At 39.6% G+C, this 22,253-nt stretch overlaps 1 protein-coding gene across 1 annotated transcript in view; it reads left to right on the top strand.

Moving 5' to 3' along the window:
* The window catches only part of PLD1 (phospholipase D1), a 167,113-nt gene extending 159,296 nt beyond the window's left edge, over positions 1-7,817 (top strand). The window contains exons 26-27 of the mRNA XM_025377614.1: positions 2,568-2,685; positions 4,965-7,817. Of these exons, the coding sequence (XP_025233399.1) occupies positions 2,568-2,685; positions 4,965-5,189 (343 nt within the window). The 3' untranslated portion in view covers positions 5,190-7,817. The remainder of the gene's footprint in view (positions 1-2,567; positions 2,686-4,964) is intronic.
* Positions 7,818-22,253: the final 14,436 nt, after the last annotated feature.

A 22,253-nucleotide genomic window follows, 5' to 3' on the forward strand; every position in this document is an offset into this window, starting at 1 on the left:
GATAAATATTGTGGCCTTGACTACAACCATTTTTTTCACTTAAAAAATGCAGTTTCACTCCGTTTTCCATCTGGCCTATTTTAAAATAGAAATAGAGAGACATATTTCAATGTGAAATCAATTCTAAATAGAGACAAGATCAAACATGTACGAAATTTCACAACTGTGAGCTGAACAGTTCAAGTCCTAGAAAATTATCCAAACTTTGCGGATACAACCATCACTCAAGAGAAACCATTGTCCACACAATTAGGGCTCAGAATCATTTAAAGTGATAGATATGAGGAATGGAAAGAACAGAAATATTTGTTTGTGGTTTTCCTACTGTCCCACTTTTTGTGATGAATAAGCAAATATTAAATAATTTTCATTAAATACGTCAACATAAAATTAAACTAGTTTTCTCTCAAATTTTAGTCCTCAAAAGAACACCCAGAGTACTTCATATTATTTTTACTCTGCATTTAATATAAATTTCTTATAATTAAAATACTGACAGGGAAAATAATATATTGCCTATTTTAGACTTATTTAAATACTTTTTCTACAAACAAGCCCTTACCTGATAGTTTGGTGGACACATTGGCTTATCTCTTGCTCTAATTTAAAAGCAAAGTCACAGAAAAACTCTTTCTGCTCAATTTTCAGCTTCTTAAATCTGGCCCAAATCAAAGGTATTATAATAATTGACTTACTGTCATCATTTGTACTGTCATTCACATTTGATGCAGTAAAATTTTGCTTTGGGTCTCAATTAGCAGCCAATGTCTATGTGCAAACATCTCTTAAATCTTTTTTTTAAAAAGTTATTCTCATGTAGTCTGAAGGAGGCATTATTTGAAGTGGAAACAGAACTTTGAGGTTATAAAAGTCAAGAATCCTAGAAAGCCTATGGTGCCAGATCCATTAAAAAAATTTTTTATATAGTGGAAATAGTGCAGACTAAAACTAAAATGAGTGTCCTTTAATATCTACAGAATTGTACTTTTTCAGGAGTTGATAATGTTGGAGAACACTGGGAACATATGCATGCTTAATAGTGTATGTTTTGGTACAGCCTTTCTTGCAGTAATTTGCATAGTCTCTGACCCAAGAATTTTAATTCTAAAATTTCTTCTAATGAAATAATCACAGAAATGTACAAAATCACATATGATGAATCAACTATGTTCACTGGAACACTGTTTATAATAATGGGAAATTGGAAATTACCCAAAAGTCGGTAATAAAATAATTGGTTCAATAAATTTCACATGATGGGAAACTCTGCAGCCATTAAAATGATGATGCAAATCTACATTTATTTAAATACAAAGAGGGTAACAATATAATGATATCTAGTTGTTAAATCCGGTGGTCAATTCTTATCTGAATTGGACAGCTCTCCTTGACGTACTTCTTTGTGTGGTTTCAGGATCCCACATCCTCTGGCTTTTCTCCAGCCTCACTGGTTCCTCCTCCTCTCCCTTACTGTTGATGTGCACCCAGTCCTCTTCTCTGTCTGTACTCACTTATTTGGTGAACTCAGAAAAAAATACAGCCTTTGAGCACATGGGTGAGGACAATTCTCAGATTTATATCTCTAAACAAGCCTTGTCTCCCAAACCCCAGTTCCATTTATCTGCTGCCTACTCAGCACTGCCACTTGCATCTTTATAGATGTCTCAACAGGCTCAAAATCGAATTCCTGATCTCCCACAAACCAGCTCTACCCACAGAATTCCCTATCTCAGCTAAAGGCGACTACAGCTGTACATTATTATAGTTGCTCAAGACAAAAACCTTGCAGTCATCTTTGACGCCTCACTTTTTAACACACCCTACATTCACTCTGTCAGTAAAACCTGTTGGGTCTATCTTCATCTCCACTGCCACCCAGGCCCAAGCCATCATCGTATCTCACCTGGATTATGGGAGTAACTCCTAAATGGGCTCCCTGTTTCAACCCTTGCACCCTAGAGTGTGTTCTCAATACAGCAGCCGTATTTTAATATGTAAGTCAGATTCTGTCACTCCTTTTATATTTCATTTAATATAAAAGCCAAAGCCCTTACAAGGCCAATTTTCCTATTGCTCTTTCCAGATAGCACAGGTCTTCTTGGTATTATTTCAGCCCATCCAGTATGTGGGAAAAGGACTTTGCCCTTGGTTTGAGTTCTAGCTCCATTACTAGTGTGCCTCGAGACGTTAGTTTCCCATCTACAGAAGAAGAATCATCTGTCCTGTCTACCACACAGGATTAAGGTGAAAGTGTTTTTTAATCCTAAAGGCTTCTCTAAGTACAAGGGTTATTATAATTTTCAAATGTCACTTCTAAAACTTGTCTCATTTGCTTCAGAAGTTTTTGTTATGTCTAGTCCCCTGTTTATGTATGGTCAATTCAGACAATAGTTCCTTTTATGTCAGGCACTCTGAGGATATGCGAGTAGCCAGGTCATGATCTCTCAAATAATTTGCATATATGTATATATATATTTGCATATGTAGAGATAGGTAATAATAGACATATATCCTGCAACAAACTGCTTTATCCCAGTTACTCAATGTGAAGGTCACTTGTATTTCAGGGTCGTCCTTGGCTATCTTGATGACCCAAGTGAGGACATTCAGGATCCAGTGAGTGACAAATTCTTCAAGGAGGTGTGGGTTTCCACAGCAGCTCGAAATGCTACAATTTATGACAAGGTGAAGTTCACATATTCCTCCCCCCTTTCTTTTCACTGAATCTCATCACAAAAAGCATATTGTTATTTCTGCATATTATCGGTACAGGGTATTCTTAATACATGTAAAAAAACTAATACATTTCCAGGTTGTAGTAAAATGCCTCTTTGTGGACCCTGAAAAACAACAGCAAAAAGCATCATGGATTTTGGTTTAGAAAAGGCTTTAAAAGCATTCTAATCTCTCCTGTGATGCAGGAATCCCATCGGCAGCATCCTTAGCACCTGGTTACCCAGCCTTTGTACATGTCTAGTGACAAAGAGAAGAGGGGCAGATGGCATCAAAAAATAAGCCACAGCTGAGTCCAGCCTAGCTCAAGTTGCTGGTATTATAACCTTGTATATAGTGACTTGACTTTCTGAGTCTCTTTTTCCTCTCCTATAAATTGGGAGGAATATTCACAAGGGTAGTTATGAGGACAAAGAATAGTCTAGTGAATGTTTTTGGCACATAGTGTATAGTAAACAGTATTCATCCTTATGATGAAGCTTGTTAATATTAATAACAAGACATGTCATTTGTTGGACAGCTCTAGTTTTAGAAAGGTGTTTTTTTTGTTGTTTTTTTTTGTTTTTTTTTTTTGAGACGGAGTCTTGCTGTGCGCCCAGGCTGGAGTGCAGTGGCGTGATCTCGGCTCACTGCAAGCTCCGCCTCCCGGGTTCACGCCATTCTCCTGCCTCAGCCTCCCAAGTAGCTGAGACTACAGGCGCCCGCCACCATGCCCGGCTAGTTTTTTGTATTTTTAGTAGAGACGGGGTTTCACCGTGTTAGCCAGGATAGTCTCGATCTCCTGACCTCGTGATCCACCCGCCTCGGCCTCCCAAAGTGCTGGGATTACAGGCTTGAGCCACCGCGCCCGGCCTAGAAAGGTGTTTTAACACCAGCTCCATTTGATGCATACCAAATGTATCGCCTGTGAAGTCTACCCTTTGGTTATAATAAAAAATGTAAAAGAGTTAAGAGTTGTGTAACAGTGGAACAAGTTACTTCAAAAAGTAGCTAGTTGCCCATCAGGGAAAAATATACAAGCTGTGTTCTAGCCAAGACTAATTGACCATCTGTGAGAAGCTGGATAAGTCTGTGTTCTTCTTCGTGATTTCCAGGTACAGACGTGAACCTCTTTTTAAAAAATTAGGGAAAATACGCAATTTTTGTCTTAGAGCTCCTTCCAACAGCGAGACTTATTATTCTTACTGAAACATGTCTACTATCTGTATAACCTTATTTCTTTTCTTTTCTTTCTTTCTTTTTTTTTTTTTTTCTTTAAATTGACATGGAGTCTCGCTGTGTTGCCCAGGCTGGAGTGCAGTGTGGCATGATCTCGGCTCACTGCAATCTCTACCTCCTGGGTTCAAGTGATTCTCCTGCCTCAGCCTCCCGAGTAGCTGGGACCACCACACTCGGCTAATTTTTGTATTATACAGGCTGGTCTTGAACTCCTGACCTCAAGTGATCCACCCACCTTAGCCTCTCAAAGTACCGGGATTACAGGCATGACCCAATGCTCCTGGCCCCTGTATAACCTTATTTCATCCTGAGGACTGAAGGCTGTGATCGAATAGGTCATGTGCATAGAGTCATTAAAATGTAATTTTACAAATGCAGTGCACAGCCTTATTTGAGTCCTGGATTTGGGGGAAAACATCTATAAAAGACATTTTGGGGATAACAGGATAAGTTTGAATATGAAGCATAACTTAAATGACATTATATAATTAATTTTCTTAGGTGTGAGAATAGTATTGTGATTATATGGGCACATGTCCTTATTCTTAAGAAATACATGCAGAAGTATTCAGGGGTGAAGTGTTATGATATCCAAAACTCATTTTCAACTGGCAAAGTAAGTGTTACATATTAACAATTGATAATGCTATGTAAAGGCACAGATATGAACCTCTTTTAAGAAAAGTTAGGGAAAATATAACACGCAATATTATTCTTAGACCAGAATCTCCAGTGAAATCCAGGGATGATGATTATAAAAAAAATTAACTTTAATGTGGGGTAACATTAGTGTAATTTCTTGCCACTAGCCATGACTTTTTTAAATGGAAGCAAATCTACTTATGTGTAGCACGTAAGATAACCAACTCTTAAATCAGGTCTGTGCTGTAACATAAGACTAATAATATGCTTCATACAACAGAGGTCTTGTCTGTTGGAATAATTATTTTCCATAAAGGGCATGTGCTCGCTCTTAAACTTTTTGTTCATTTTTCTATTTATGTTCTAATCAGGTGTTCCGGTGCCTTCCCAATGATGAAGTACACAATTTAATTCAGCTGAGAGACTTTATAAACAAGCCCGTATTAGCTAAGGAAGATCCCATTCGAGCCGAGGAGGAACTGAAGAAGATCCGTGGATTTTTGGTGCAATTCCCCTTTTATTTCTTGTCTGAAGAAAGCCTACTGCCTTCTGTTGGAACCAAAGAGGCCATAGTGCCCATGGAGGTTTGGACTTAAGAGATATTCATTGGTAGCTCAAGGACTTCCACCCTGAAGACCACACTGCACACAGTGACTTCCTAGAGGTGTCATAGCCAAAGCCAGGCCTGATGCATTCTCGTATCCAACCCAAGGACCTTTTGGAATGACTGGGGAGGGCTGCAGTCATACTGATGTAAGGACTCTGAACGTCAGCAAGGCTTCATAATTCCTTCTGCCTAACCTTGTAAAAAGGGGGCTGCATTCTTGTTGGTTGCATGTACTCCGTTGAGTATATACATATACTCATTTGAGTATGTGTTGAGTAAAACACATATTCAAATTCCATAACATATACCAAAACCCGTTTCCTTTGTAACAAGAATTTACCTATAACTGTGATCTAGATTGCCAAAAGATGTCTGAATCTCCTTATTCTTCTCTGATCTTCATTTATACAGCCAGTGTATAGCTGGACCTGCCCTCATCTTGCAGTTCATACAGGCACTGTTTGAGAAATTGTTTATTACTAGAAGTTGTAATGCTGCTTCAAGATCTTTCATGGTTACCTGGGATGCCCCTGCTCATCTGGTCCTGAAGTAGTAACATTCACCCAAATGATGACATATTCCTTATTCCTTTTCAGTCACTGTATGAACAAGGCAGACTTTAGCCTACACAGTAGACTGTGGTAGGCACTTCTGATAACATTGATACTATATCTTGACACCACGAAGCAACAGGAAGGAATAACTTCCAATACTGAGACAGAGATTTATTTCATTTTGCTCCCAAAGGCACTGACAAGATGAGTCCTTGTGATTAGGCCCACCTGATCAAATGTAAAAACATGCGTGGGATATTTGATTACATAGCAACCAGATAAAACTGAGAGCACACAGCCTTCGGAAACCCCCAAGGTGTCAAGGGGCATCAGATCCAGATAAGAGAAGATGATTCCTTCTAGTCCTATAAAATTTCCTGTCATCCTTAGCTGCTGGGTGGATTGAAATTTGATTTCTACATTTCAAAATCAAACCAGTGAATACAATTTGTCTTCTCAAGAGAATCAGAGGCATCATAACTCCTACCAAGCTAGTATGAGTCTAACCTTGTTTGACATTCAGCTCTACTGCTACATAATCTTCTTTGAGAAAAATTAATTGATTATAAAATATGTGCTATTTCACTTGCATTATTAAATATATATTAACCCCTCTCACCAGGGCTTCCAGTGAAGTTACAATGCCCTAGTCTGTGAATTATCCTGGAAATGTGTTTTTCCTTTTCGGATGATAGAGTACCCTTTGGTAAACTAAATTTTACTAAGCAGAACAACTTTGACAGTCTGAAGAGTTAATGTGGGTTCTCATAAGGCCTGTCCCTGTAAAACAAAGTGCAGGTGTAATGATTTTACGTGTCTATGGATTGCCTGGACAGACTCCCGTTTGGGTTGTTCTTCAGAGAAGCAAGCAGCTGATCCCTGTTTTCATGAAGCGAATACTTCAGTTGGAAAAATTAAACAGGAGCACAAAGTCAGGGATAGGGATTAGCGGAAGAGAGAAATAGTGTCACATCAAGGAGAGGATCTCATAGCTAGGGAACATTTCACAAATAAGGTGAGATTTTGTAACCAATAATAAAAATGAATGTTTTTATAAGTAAATAACTTATTTTTCATATGGCTATAGATGGTAAAATGACTTCATTCTATAGCCATTGTAAATAAGAATTTGCTACGGATGAAAGAAGTTTAGATTGGCATTTGAAGTATTGAGTGTATAGGATCGCTAAGGATTTCTTAGATTTTATATTTAAATATTTTTTAAACCTTAGAGGAAACAACAAACTGGCTCTTGATTTTGAGCACCCTACTCTCATGAAAAATAGAAGGCTGAAAGGACCCTTTCCCTTATAAGTAATTTAATCCAATTTCTCCCCATTTTATACATGAGGAAACTGAGGCTCAGATCAGATGAGGACTCACTTAAATCCACTCAATATGTAGATGGTAGAGCTGGGACTAGCAACATTGCTGCAGCCTACTGTTGGCCTCTCTCTTCACTTTATCATTGCCCAAGAATGAGGATATGCAGTAAACAGATTTCAGGCAAGATATCTCTAAGCTGTTTTGAACCCTCTGATATTTTGTATTTATGTGTTCGTCTGTCCCCCTACTAGAATGTAAGCTCCATGGGGCAGGGACTTCACTGTATTTTGTTCATAGTGTATACCCAGAACCTGGACCAGTGCTTGGCACATAGAAGATGTCAATAAATGCTTGTAGAATTAATAAACAAGGTGAAGGAGAGAGCTAATGAAATGAAAATCTTAGCTTCATATAAGAAGTCTTACTACTGCTTTCTATGGCAAGTTTCTTTTCTATTGCATCTTCCCAAAGGCAAGATGCTTATCTGCAAAGAGGTGATAAGATTTACTTGGAGGGATTTTATGGAAAATTCAGTGCAATCTTTGCTTTTTTTTTTTTTTTTTTTTTTGCAGTAGCAGTTTACATAGTACAGCATTCTGCAAAAATTGCATGAAATGTGGACACAAGATGTACTGTATGACTTAATTACCTGTCATTCTCTGACACCATTACTACCTACTAGAAGTTCAAATAATTTATCTTTAACATTGCAATATCTGATAAACCTTTTAAAATGTGAATAATTCAAAGCCTTGAAAATCTATCATGAATCTGCTCAACATTTCAAAGTGACTATTTTGAAATGCCTATAAATGCTATATACCTGACATCCTGCTAATTTCTGTAATAATTTTTGTTTTCAAGGGGAAAACATTCTAGTATTACAAAAAATGAATGATGGAAAGTGGCCATGGTCTATTAAAGCTATTCAGATTGGCCATGGTCAGTCAGTCATCGGAGGATAGCCTTAGCATAGCAAGTCTGGTGCAGGCGTTTGTTCTAAATCTAGTGTCCAGCTCGTGACTCAACCTTCAGTGGGATGTTTTTAATTCCCACCTGTAATGCATCACAGGGAGGCATGTAGAGCTGGTCATTAGATAATTGTGTGGCATACTGGAAAACAAAATGTTTATTTTCAAAGCACCTTTGAAAGGAAATTTCATCTATAGGTCCTCAAAATATGGACAGTTAATTTCTTATGTGAGAACTTAGGAAATTATAATATCATGAATTAATACTTTTCCAGATGAAAACAACAAGCTGAGAAGTCATTTTGCAGATGTAAGACTAGGAAAAATAGATTTTATGTATATAGAGCCTGAACTTTTTCTGCATCTCTCCTCATTTCTTATATTTTTTTTCTTTTTCTTTGTTTCTTTTCTTTCCTCTCTTTCTCTCTTTTTTTTTTTTTTTTTTTTTTTTTTTTTGAGCCTGGGTCTTGCTCTGTGGCCCAGGCTGGCAGTGGTGTGATCTCCACTGCAACATCTGCCTCCTGGGCTCAAGCAATCCTCCCACCTCAGCCTCCTGAGTAGGTGGGACTACCGGTGCATGCTGCCACACCCAGCTAATTTTCGTATTGTTTGTACAGATAGCATTTTTCCATGTTGCCTAAGCTGGTCTCGAACTCCTAAGCTCAATCTCTCCACCTGCCTTGGCCTCCCGATGCCAGGCATTCAGATTGCTTGAGCTCCCTCCCCTGTGCTGGGATTGCAGGCGTGAGCCACCACACTGGCCTCCTCATTCCTTATTCCTTCAGTCTCTATCTCCTACCACAGCACCTTCTTATTATGTAAAAATTATTTCAGAAGACAAGAACAAGTATCCTGGAAAAAAAAAATTAGGCCTTATATTAGTCTGCTCAGGCTGCCAAAACAAGATGCCCTAGACTGGGTGGCTTACACAACGGAAGTTTATTTTCTCACAGTTCCAGAGACAGGAAGTTGGAAATCAAGGTGCCTGTATGGTAGGTTTCTGGTGAGGACTCTTCCTGGCTTCTCGGCCACCTTCTCACTGTGTGCTCACATGGCCTCCTCTTTGTGTGAGCACAGGAGGCAGAGGGCAAACTCTCTGGTGTCTCTTCTTCCAAGGCCACTAATCCCATCATGAGCACCCTACTCTCATGACGTCATCTAACTCGACCTCCCAAAGGCCCCATTTCCAAATACCATCACATCAGAGATACGGGCTTCACATGAGCTGGGAGGGAAGACACAAACATCTATAATAAATATTCACTTAACTCATACTTTAAAGTGACTGGCAAAATACAATTTTTTCACACAGGTCATTGTTCTTTTTAACTTCCCTGATCTGATGTGGCACCTGAGCATTTTCTGGTACCTGTCACCCTCTGTAGCAGGGATGACAAGGACCCGTCATGTCTCCTTATTCCTCTACTATTTCTTATACAAAAGGAGCAAATGCTAAAGGATTTTAAGTGTGCTTAGTATATATTTGTGTTTCCTTGGAATATTCATTGAGGTCAACTACTACTGAAGTTTGGTGATCTAAAATGAGTTTACCCAGGCCTGGGCCTTGAGAAATTCTTGAATCTAGAAATCCACTGGAAAAGGAATTCATCTGCCTGTATGAATAAGAGGCAAGTAGAAGAATCAATAGATTTGCATTTTTTTAAAAAGGGGCAAGTAGGTAATATGATTCTTACTCTCAATTTAATTCATATGTAAGATGTTCCTGGTTTTCACTTGAGATTGGAAGGATTCATTAAAGGATCAAAAATTCCCAGCTTAATTTTATAGGTTATTTTATTTTTCCTTTATACCATTTATAATTTTTAACTTAAAAGTAATCAAACATTGGATAAATGAAAATCTATCACATTAAATTTATTATTTTATTTTATTTTATTTTTGAGATAGAGTTTCACTCTTGTTGCCCAGGCTGGAGTGCAGTGGTGCAATCTTGGCTCACTGCAACCTCCACTTCCTGGGCTCAAGCAATTCTCCTGCCTCAGCCTCCCGAGTAGCTAGGATTACAGGTGCCTGCCACCACACCTGGCTAATTTTGTTGTTGTTTTTGTTTGTTTGTATTTTTAGTAGAGACGTGGTTTCATAATATTGTCCAACCTGGTCTTGAACTCCTGACCTCAGGTGATCCACCCCCTTGGCCTCCCAAAGTGCTGGGATTACAGGCGTGAGCCACTGCACCCAGCCACACTAATCATTTTAAACCTTTAAGTTTTAGAATTAGATTGAATGGTAGTCCAATCAAAACATGGGCTTAATCACTCTTCCCTATTTCCAAGCAACTATCATTCTTCACTTTATTCTAGACGAGTGCATTTAAGTGAATGTCATCCTAGCTCTGTGTAATGCTAAGAAATACAACATCATACTCTCCCAATGTATATTCCACTTGGATTCTTCACATAAAATGGACTAGACCAACAGCACTGATGCTCTGCATTTTAAAAATTCATTTCAAATTATTTCAGTTGGAGCACACGCACACTCTGACACAAATAGCAAATTTTGGGTGATGAACATCCATTCAGAGTATCCAGATATTCTGGAGAGAACTGGAGCTCATAGCCTTCCCTCCAGGGCAAGTTTGGCAAACTAAGTCTAGGCCTCCTCTTTTTGTATATAAAACATTATTGAAACACGGCCACAACCATTCACTTATATCCCATCACGATTGTATGATCCATAAATCCTAAAATATTACTATCATTAAGACAAAATTTGCTGATCCTTCCTACAGAAAGCAGAAGATATCCAGACAGGGTACCTCATTCAGACAGACTTGCAGGAGTTTTAATCTCCTCCGTTAGCAGAGTTTTCAATTCTCCCTATCCCAGGCCCCAACAATTTACAATGTGTTTATTACACGAACACAGCCAAGTCCTTTCAGGAATTAAAATTACATGGTTTTTTTGGTTCTGGAAAGAGAAGTAGTCGGCTAAAGCAGCTATCTCCCAGACAAGCACTCATCAACATGCATGGTGGAACATGCTTGTAACTGAAGTGTAATGAGGATGAGGAGGGATAGGCCTAGGTGTTTGTATTTATAATTGGAATTGTGAAATCAAGAAACTTGTTTTCTCTGAATTTTCCTTCTGTGAAGTCTTGGAAATGATACATGTATCCCTTCGTAACTTCACAGTCAGTGCTTTCTATATCCCTTAACTACTTTTTCTTTAAATATCAATTAATTGAGCAATTATAAGTGTGAAATCAGCAATGTCCCTCTATTTGAAAATAAGATTCCTCTTTCTGCATGTGGGGCTTTTGGAGCCAGTATGCTGTATGTCTCAGATGAAGACAGCAATGTGTGCCTCTAGAGACCTCCTCTGCACACAAGCATGGGTCCCCCCGAAGGCCCGTTATAGATTCAGAGTGCATTACAGAGGCATAGCTCCCTGCCCCCTGCCCAGGCCTCTCTCACCTTAAAGTGTGCTGATATCATGACAAGGTGAATTTCTTTTAAAAGACTAACGTGGCATTCGATAAGAACATATTGAGCGGGGCCCAGTCAGGATGCTGGGGTCGCACCAGTGAACAAGCCAAACCAGGTTCTCCTCCTTTGTGGTGCTCTCCCTTTAGCAAATGGAGACTACAAAGCTATTTCCATCCTGAACATAAGAAAATGCATGAAATAAGATGCAATTGGGTGGAAGTGTAAGAATTTTCCCAAGCTAGGGAGAATGGCAAAGACTGATAAATGCTGAAGACACCAGAGTAAGAACCAGGAAGCAACAATATTACTAGTACCAATAACAATAATAATAGTTAAGATTAGTAGTGGCTTTGTTGGTCACAGCCTCTTCTAGGCACTTCACATTTTAGTTCATTGACTACTTTGATAACTGGCTGTCTGCAGCTCAGGGGGCCAAACATACACCAGTGCTCTCTGAACTCTGAGACTGGCTTCCACCTCCACTTAAAGCCCCTGCAGCCTTACATATAACCCCCAGGCCCATGAGGTATAAGTGTGGAACTAACCAGCAAGTAAGTAGTAGTGGGAAGAGCATGGGCTTCAACATTACTGAGCTCACCTAAAAGCTTGGCCTTACCACTTGCCAGCAGTGAGAGTTCCTTGAGCAGATGAACCTCTCTGAGGTTTTCAGCAGCGTGGTAATAAGGCCATGGAAGACCCAGCAAAAAGCACAGTGTCCAGCATATAGTGGGTGCCTTCTAGCAAATCAGTGCTGGCTGCTGCAACTACCTTTCATTATTCTCTTAAAGTAAGGGCATCTTGAAAGGAGAGGACACACACAACCCATGACCACATCTTTGGTCTGGATGTTAGGTCATCCAGACCAAACTGCCGAAGAAACTAGAAGAGCTACTCAACTGAACCCAGCCCAAAACACTGACCCACAGAATTAGAAGCAAATAAAATTGTCCCTATCTTAGCCACTAAGTTTTAGTGTGGTTTGTGACACAGCAATAGATCATTGATGGAGTCAAGCTTCTTCAGGGTATTCTGTTTTTCCTTTTTCACACTCTAATTGCTCTATGATCTTCTGCCTTCTGGCTTCTAGCCACTCCACTGAAACTGATCCACCTCTGTTTTTCTACTCTTTAGTAATATATAAGTGCAGGAAAACAGCTTGTTGCATGATAAGAATGACACCCACCCTGAAGCGAAACTGCCATGCCAATGGATATTTGATTCCTGCATACCAAGGTGTTCTGCAGCAAGGTTCTTAAATAATGCCTGTAGCATAAATAACCCCTCATAAAGATGCTTATCTCACCTCCCTCTAGCCAAGATCTCTCTCCTAAACTCCAGACATACCTGAAGATTAGATATTTCTACCTGCTTTCTTCACATGCTCCTCAAACTCAACAACACAGCCGATCCAAAATGGCAACCATCATTAATACTCTCTTCCGGTCCCTGGTCAATGCTCCCACAGGGCTCCTTCTGTTACTCCTCATATTAAGGAACAGCCCCACCAGTCACCGACTGCCAAACTGGAAAATAATTATCATGATTGATTCCTCCCTTTCTCTTACGTTCTTCATGTCATTAGCCACCAAGTCTATCAATTCCACTACCTCAATGTCTCCCAATTGCTTTCAGTTATTTTTCCTCCCAATGCCACTTCCTACTCTACCTTGGTCACCATCACCTCGTCTGCATTAACTAGTCTGTCAATTCTGGTCATTCCCAGATTTATTCATTGCAGTCAGAGATATTTGTTAAATGTAAATCTGGTCATGTCTTTTCCAGCTTAAATTCCTTTGAGAGATTTTGTTTTAGGGTAAAGTCCTAAAAAGGTTCTGCAAGGCTCTTTATAGACTGCCCCTTCCTTAATCCTCCAGCTGAATCACCTCCAGCTGCCACTCTTCTTTTGAGCAATACTTAATTTGGCTCCTGTATATCCCTTTCTTCTGACTTTCTTAAAGCCTATTTTTTTTTTCTCCTAAGTAGCCTTCTTTGACCTCCCCGCCTCTGGCTTAGTACTGTGGCCTCCTGGGTGCCACCACAGCATGCTGTCCTTTTCACGGCATTCCCACACCATATATGATGCCTGCTACAGTAGTACCCTGAGCTCTAAGCAATGGGAGCTCATGAACCATGACTGTCTTGGGCATTGGGGCACCCCCAGAACCTAATGTACTTCAGACAGACCAGATGCATAATAGATAGTTGGTAGAGAAAATGAATAAATCTGAAAAAGAGATGGATGGAAAAAGAGAAAGATAGCAGATTGCTGCGCACTTGCCAAGACCTAGGAAGAATAGAAGTCTTTACACTGTGTCACTGCCTGAGCTAGAAAGGCCACATTTAAATTGACCATAAAAAGGAGAAGGTGTATAGTAGGGCTGTCTACTGTGGCAACTTCATTCTCAGCCAGCCTCTCAAATGGTCAAGGGCAACCAGCAAGAGGTGAAGCAAATGGGAACCTGTGCTGATTGCATTAATTTTATATCTTGTTCCATTACTAGGGAATTGAGAAGTGGCAGAGTCGGAGGGGAAGAAAAGTTTGGTTTTACACATCTTGGCATTTGACTGTATTCTGCCTGATGTGTTTTATTTGGGTTCCCCCTCTAAAGCAAACCCTGAGACAAAGATTTGAATGAAGGTAGTTTAGTTAGGATGTGTTCTGAGGAAGCACATGCACGGGAGTGGGTAAGCAAGAGAAGGGCAAAGCCAGTAAATGGTGCACTAAAGAACAAGTTACCACTGATGGCAACAGGGCCCTTACCCACTGAAGGCTCTGAGGCTTGGGGAGACTGACACTGAAGGTCGCCCCTGGAGCTGTAAATCCCCAACACTCCTGGAGCTTCCCTGCACAAAGTTACAGCTTCCCTGCACACAGTTGCTGGGTCAGAGAGAGCCAGCAAAGAAGCAGAGAGAAACCCATTCAGGGCAAAGCTGTCAACTTGATGGGAACTGGCCCCTGGGGCCACAGGTAAACTCAGAACAGGCTGAGGGTCTATGTGGTTGGACATCAACAACACTAGGTTGAATAAACCTTTAACTTTTCACAATAGTTGGTACAGCCGCTATAGAAAATATTCTGGAGTTTCCTAAAAAAATTAAAACCAGACCCAGCATTCCCACTCTAGGTATATATCCAAAGGAAATGATATCAGTATCTGAAAGAGAGATCTGCACTCTCATGTTCATTGCAGCATCACAATAGCCAAGATATGGAATCAATCTAAGTGTCCACCAACAGAGGAGCAGATAATGAAAAAGTGTTGAATGGAATACTATTCAGCCATAATAAAGATGGAAATTCTTCCATTTGTGACAACATGGATGAACTTGGAAAATATAATGCTAAGTGAAATAAACCAGACTCAGCCAAGACAAATACTGGGTGATCTCACTTATGTGTGTAATCTAAAAAAGTAAAACTCATAGAAGCAGAAGGTAGAATGGTGGTTGCCAGAGGCTGGGGGGTGGGGGCAGTGGAGGAAGAGGCGAGATGTTGATCAGAGGGTGCAAATTCAATTATAAGATGAACAAGTTCTGGGATCCAACAGTCAGCACAGCATGGTGACTGTTAGTTACTAGTACTGTACTGCGTACTTGAAATTTGAAATAAGAAACTGGGTCTTAAATGTTCTCATCACATAGGAAAAAACAGGATAATTATGTGAGGTGTTGCATGTGTTTATTGACTTGATTATGATAATTATTTCACAATGTGCATGCATATCAAATCATCACATTCTGTACCTTAAATATATACAGTTTTTAATTTGTCAATTATACCTCAATAAAACTAGGGGTGGGAAATTTCACAATGTAGTAATTCTTATCCATTCCAGAAGCATGTAATTTCCCTCAAGACAGGAATATTCTAACTTTTTATACCTTTTGTATTGGGCTTATCACAATCCTGAGTATATTGTTCAAGTTATGCAAAAATTGAATTGAAAAGTTGCCACCTCAATCCTCTTCCCCCAAGGCTTCCTATGCTTATGATATTTGAGATTCATTAGGCCAATTCATAAAGCTCGGGGGAGAACCAAAGAAATAAAAGCTGTTTTTGTATTAGAGTGATGCAGTAAGAAGTGGATTTCTGAATTTTCCTTTGGTATTTATAAAGTCTCCATCATTTTTTAAAACATAAAATGCAGTTAAAGCTGTGATAATGGAACGAAATATCAGGTCACAATCTCATTCGAAAGATTATGGAAAATTAAAATTATACAGTTTTCCCCATGATATTTGACTATTTCCTTTCCAGAATCAACAAAACGGCTGGTTTGGAATTGTACCAATAACTCAGGAAGCAAACATTGGGTGATTTATGAGAAACAACAAAATGGGTACTTTTGAAAATAAAGACATTATTTTCCTAACTTCTTTTTCATATCCCTTCTTCATTCACAAGAAACTTTACATTGCAATGTGTTCTCTACATACAGATGCAGGGGACTCATGGTGGAAGCTAAAATCAGGAAGTTCTTGATTAGCAGTTGGAACCAACCTCTCCACACCCTGCTGTTGATATGCTTTTCATTCCGGGAACGGCAACCCAGATCTGTACCAGAGACACCGCCTTGTTTTGAAACTGGTCTGTGGTGTCGTTGAATGCTCCTCTTCTCTTTTACCACCACTCTTTCATATGCCCTCTTTTTCAAAGTCTAAATGTATTTTTCCAACTTTTTTTTTTCTAACTAGTTTTGGACCTCTAGTGCAAAGGACTGAGTTAATCACATCCCTCAATTCAAGGCCTAGTAAGATCCCCTCTCTTGCTTAATTCATTTATTTATTTTATTTCCATACACCATTCATTTTTCTTCTTCTTGCAATAGACATGCATTTTAACATATTTTATGTATATCTTTTCATGTGAGTATGTCCTTGCAAAATGTGTATTGTCGTTTTGTGAATTTTTATTTACATGAATGATGTATGTTGCATTCTATTTCTGACAATGCACTGTTTTTAAGATCCAACTATATTGATGTATATAGTTCTAATCTTTTGTGTTTAATCATTGTATTTAATATTAAGTGATCACTACACTTAGTCCATCACTTTTGCAAAAATTGACACCTGGGTTACCTCCAACTACCCACTACCACAAATATGCTGCAATGAAAATCCTCATCCCAGAACACATGGACACACTGTGTGGAACAACACACACTGGGGCCTGTCGGTGCTGGGGTGAGGGATGGGGGGAAGGAGGGCATCCGGAAGCATAGCTAATGGATGCTGGGCTTAATACCAAGGTGATGGGTTGATGCGCACAACAAACCACCATGGCACATGTTTACCCATGTAACAAACCGGCATATCCTGCACATGTACCCTGAAACTTAAAAGTTGAAGAAAAAAAAAGAAAACAAGAAAATCTTCATCCCATAGGGCTACTCACAACCGGGCAGATGGCTTCCCTCAGATTGAGTGATCCAAGGAAGAACAAAGCAGAAGTCACAGATCTTTTAAAACGTAGCTTTGGAAGACACAAATTATCATTACAATGATACTCTATTTGTTACACCAGTCAGCCCCACTCAATGTGGGAAAAGACGATGCTACATGAACACCAGGAGGCAGGGATTATTAGAGTCATCTTGGAGGTTAGCTGCCACATACATCGGACATGATGTTCCCTTTTTTTTCCAGATTTCTTGTTTTGCCATATAGATATTTGTGTGTGTGTGTGTGTGTGTGTGTTTCTCTGCTTTTTGCATGAATTGATTACTGTGTGATAGTGCTACTTCCCAGGAGATATACCTTCCTATGCTTACAAAAACTCCAAAGCCTTCTTCATATTCCCACTGAGTTTTATTTTAAGAATTGTCAAATGGCTGCCAAATGTTGTTCATAAAAAGGAAAGTCATGATAGGTTTTCAACACCTGGAAGAAAAAAACCCATCATATTCAAGAATCTGAATTTTGATTAAGCCATGATATTTTCGAACACTTTAGCCAGCCTAAACTCTTCTTTCTATTGCTGCACATAGTGAGATTTGTTTCAATTGATTGTATTTTCATTTTTTGAAATATATTCTCAAACAACATGTGTAGATTAGTGAGATTGTTGGCCTTTTATTAAAAGTCAAAAGAAGTATAGAAAGGAGAAGCATCCTTTTGACACTTTTATAGGTCAGATAGAACTATAACAAAGGATGGTTTTTAAACAAAATGTTTTATTACAATAGAAAATGGTCATTACAACAACTCTGAAATAATATCACATGAAAAACGAAAATATTCTTTTTGTAGCTGCTAGTCTGTGGCCCTTGGATTTTTCAACACATTTTTGCATATCAAATAAAAGGTTAAAGGATATGAATAATAGCAATAAAACAGAGAACCAAATACTCATTTTTCATTAGGAAAATATAAAAAGAAAGAATATAAATTGATCCTTATCATTTTTAATTTATTGAAGCAAAAATGTCTTTCAGCATTAATGCAGTATTACCATCCAAAGGAAGATGCGCATGGGCATTGAGAGTCCAAGGGGAAAAGAAAGTCACTCAATCTGAGTGTTTCTCCCATCATGTAGGCCAGAGAGATAAATTATTTGCTGAGAAATCCACCTCAGTTTATAGAGTTGCCACAGGAGAGCCTCAGCACTGAAGCAAACCATCGCAACATAATTTTAATCTTGGTTACTAATTCCTTTTATTTTGGGGTTCCCAGTGTGTTTGAGGCCCTCAAAGAGTTCCTCACTGCTCTGCCAAAAAAAGCACATGACAGGCCATTAACAGCCTCCTATGGGAAACCTGCCTCTCGGAAAGCTTGGTACATCCTTCCCAACCTGTGTTTGACTTGAGGGAGAGAGACATAGGCCAAGGGACCACTGATTTATCTATTTCCCAGGCCACACCGAAACCAGTAAACCTCAATCAAGACTAGATAGATTTCTTTTTGCCTTGCTTGATCTCTCTAGAGATTTGTAGTTAGGACTGGAAATTTGTAGAAATGAAAGATAAATGATATTACTTGAACAGTCATTACAGGCTATGCTTCTGGTTTTACTGTTGGGAGAACTGAGGTGAGGGCTTGTGGTAAGGAATATAGGAGTCCTTAAATGAAAACGTTCTGAAATTTTAAATGCTCATGTAATACAAAGCCTGTGCCCAAGGCCAGAAATAGCTTCAGGATTACTTCAGGATTTTTGTCTTGGGCTTGGCAATTCCAGATAGAATACACCGGATCCAGATACCCTGAATTTTCTCTGGTAAATATATCTCCTCTACTTGATAGCAAGGAGTCAGGGCCAGGAAAGTTTGGACCTCAGATGGGACAGGCTGATGTGTGATGGGTGTTTTCACCACAGACCATGTTGCTTTACATTTTTCACTTCAGGATCTTTATTCATCAGGGCACACTAGGGACACATCATAGATATTGTCAAGGTAAGCCTACCGAAGGCAGACGTAATACCAGTAAATAGTTCACCTTCCTCCAAAGAGCTGCAAGCAGTTCCAAGTATGCTCTCAGAGTAGCTGCTTATGGAAGATCAGAGCAGTTGCTTTTTTTTTTTTTTTTTTCACATTTTACGGAGCAACAAATTGAAAGATTAAGTGACATGGCTGAGGTCTGAATAATGAGTAGAGAGAATGGAACAGAACTTCCAGGGACCTCACTGTCACTGAATGAGACCCCACTACAACCTCCCTATGAGGTTGAAAGAGTGAGCCCCGCTAAAGCAGCCTCTAAGTTCCCTCTTCCTCAGTCATATTCTCAGGCTACAAATGACATTAACCACAGCCCTGGTTTAAATGCTTCCTGGCCTTCTCCATCTCAGCTCCAAAATTTCCAAAGATCTGTTTAATTTTCAGATCTTACTTTCAAAGTATTCGGAGAAATTTTTATACATATACAAATGCAACTCTGAAAAAAAAAAAAAACACTCCACATAAATCTTTTGGCTAAATTAGTCTTTAGACAAAGGTAGTATTGTTTAACAGTTAAGGGAATGGAACTTGAAGTCAAATCTCAGCTCTGTCAGTATTTTACTTGGTATCTTTGGGTAAGTTACACAATCACTCTAAACCCTGTTCTCATAGGCTTCTGTTTCTCCGGAGAACCCTGACTAGTGCATGGGTTCTATTTCTAAGATGTTAGTTCTGCTTCTTTGGAGAACCGTGACACACACAGACATACATACATATATACATAATCTTGTAGGAGATTTATTATGAGAATTAGCTCACACGTTTATAGAGGACAAGAAGTCCTACTATCTGCTGTCTGCAAGCTGAAGAACCAGAAAAGCCAGTGGTATGATTCAGATTGAGGTCAAAGGCCTGAGAAACAGGAGCTTTGATGTCTGAGAGCAGAAGAAGCTGGATGTTCCAGCTCAAAGATAGAGAGCGAGAATTTGGCCTTCCTTTGCCTTTTGTTCTATTCAGGTCCTCAGTGGATGGGATGATGTCTGCCCCCCACATTGGTAAGGGTGGGTCTTCTTTACTCAGTCCACTGATTCAAATGCTAGTCTCTTCCACCAGCACCCTGCAGACACACCCAGAAATAATGTTTTACCAGCTATCTGGGCATCCCTTAACCCAATCAAGTTAACACATAAAATTAACAATCACACTACACAAATATTTATTGAGCACATACTATGTGTGAGACCTATTCTATGTTTGAAATAGATTAGGGAAAACTACAACTAACAATAAAATTATTGAATTGTCATTGGCATCAACAACACAATGAATATTTGGTGTGAGGAGAACACGGGGAGGATTTTTTGGAAAAAAAAATCTAAAGACCTAATTTTAAATTTCATCTCTCTACTTGTCATCTACCAATCCTTTAGTCACTCCCACCTAAACCACAAAGATTTTTCATCTGTTTTGTTCTTACTCTTAACTAGGATCATTTCATGATCCATATAGGCATGGGAACAACCTTGACCTCTCTGTATCCTGACCCCCACCTCCAGTGCTTGTAAAGCTCATGTTTACTCCACCTTTGTTATCCCTTATCCCTGCTCACAGATGTTGCCTAAAGAGGCTTTCAAGTTTTTAAGCTATGTGCATATTTCTAATCATTTATTAATTCACCAAATCTTTAACAAGGGTCTGCAACGTCCCAGGCACTATTCCGACCCCTAAGGATAAAGTGGTCAAAAGAGACCAACTTTACCCATAGCGTAAAAACAGACAACCAATAAGCAAGTTGAAGTCAAAGATCACTTCAGATGGTAAAAAGTCCTAAAAGAAAGATGTTGGTGTAGGGAGAGTAATACATTTGCAAGTCCTGGAAGACAGGATGTTATGTCAGTCAGGGTGATGCAGGAGGGTCTCTCTGAGGAAGAGGCATTTCGGACGGGTCTGATTGTTGAGAAGGAGCCACCATGTAAAAATGTGGGTGAGAATGTGTAAGACAGAACGGCAAGTGCAAAGGCCATGAGCCCCACAAAGGATGACCTTGTGGGACTGGGGAGCAAGCAGAAGGCCAGAGTGGTTGAAAGTGAGTGAGGGGACCATAATGGGAAATGACATTGGAGGCCCAGGCCAGGGCAGGCCAGGTAGGTATTTTAAGCCTCAGTTAAAAGTTTGAAGTTGATTCTAATTGTTAAGACATCAAAAAAAGATTTTAAGTAGGGGAGTAACTTGATATAATGAAATTAAGAGATCATTTGCCTGGTATGGAATACAGGAAGGCACAGAATGGAGTTGATAATGATGCTTACTTGTCATAGTTGGTGTTTTTTCAAAAGTAGATGTCGAATAATGGAGTTGGATGCTGGTAATTTATTTGGAAGTGGCCCCAGAAAGCACAAGTCAGGGAGTGGGGAAACTGAGACAAGGGCAAGAGAAATGCTAATAGAGAGTGCATCAGTGCATTAATAGGCAGGCTACCACCATGCACAACAGGGCTCAATCCCATTTCAGAAGTATCCTGTGAAACACATACTCCTGTGGCTTGAGAAAGCCCTCAGGGAAAGCAACAGAGGTGCTTTGACACTTGATGTGAGAAACTCTCACTGTGTATGGGAAATGTCTACCACGGCTTTGGGGGAACTCAGAGGTAGACGCTATTTGTCAGCTTTATGTGTAACAGGCTAGGCTGTTGTTTCCAGTTATTCAGTCAAACATTCATCTGAGTGTCACTGTGAAGATATTTTGTAGATGTGATTAAAGTTCATAATCAGATGACTTTCAGTAAGGGAAATTATCCTAGATACTCTGAGTGGGCCTGATGGAATCAATTGAAAGACTTTAAGAGCAGAACTGAGGCTGCCCTGAAGAATAGAAATTCTGCCTTCAGATAGAAGCTTCAGCTCATGCCAGAGAGTTCCTAATGCCTGTTGTTTCTGATGGCTTGCCCAGCACATTTCAGACTTGCTTTGCCAGGCCCCATAATCACATAAGCCAATTCCTTGCAATAAATCCTCCTACTAATTCCATTTCTCTGGTTGAATCCTAACAGGAAGAAAGGAAAGACAGAAACCACCATACTGGTTATTTTCACAGAACATTACCTAAACAGTCATTGGAGAACTGGAAGGGCAGAATGGGAACACTGATGTAACAGAGATAATATCTGCAAGAAGTAGGAAGCAGCTATTGCCCCTGGGGCTGGACAAAGAAAGGGAAGATGAGGTTTTTAAAATGTAGAAGCTTGAAGGAGGGGACCTACAAAGTTAGGACCCAGACCTCTGAAGGGGTGGCATGGTACTGCTGGTGACAGGTTCTCTGAGGGGGATTGATAAGGCTGCTCTTTTTCCTTTCTGTAGGTGCAGTATTTTGTCCATTTTC

Source organism: Theropithecus gelada, chromosome 2, assembly GCF_003255815.1.
Source record: "Theropithecus gelada isolate Dixy chromosome 2, Tgel_1.0, whole genome shotgun sequence".
In the NCBI taxonomy this organism is placed as follows: Eukaryota; Metazoa; Chordata; class Mammalia; order Primates; family Cercopithecidae; genus Theropithecus; species Theropithecus gelada.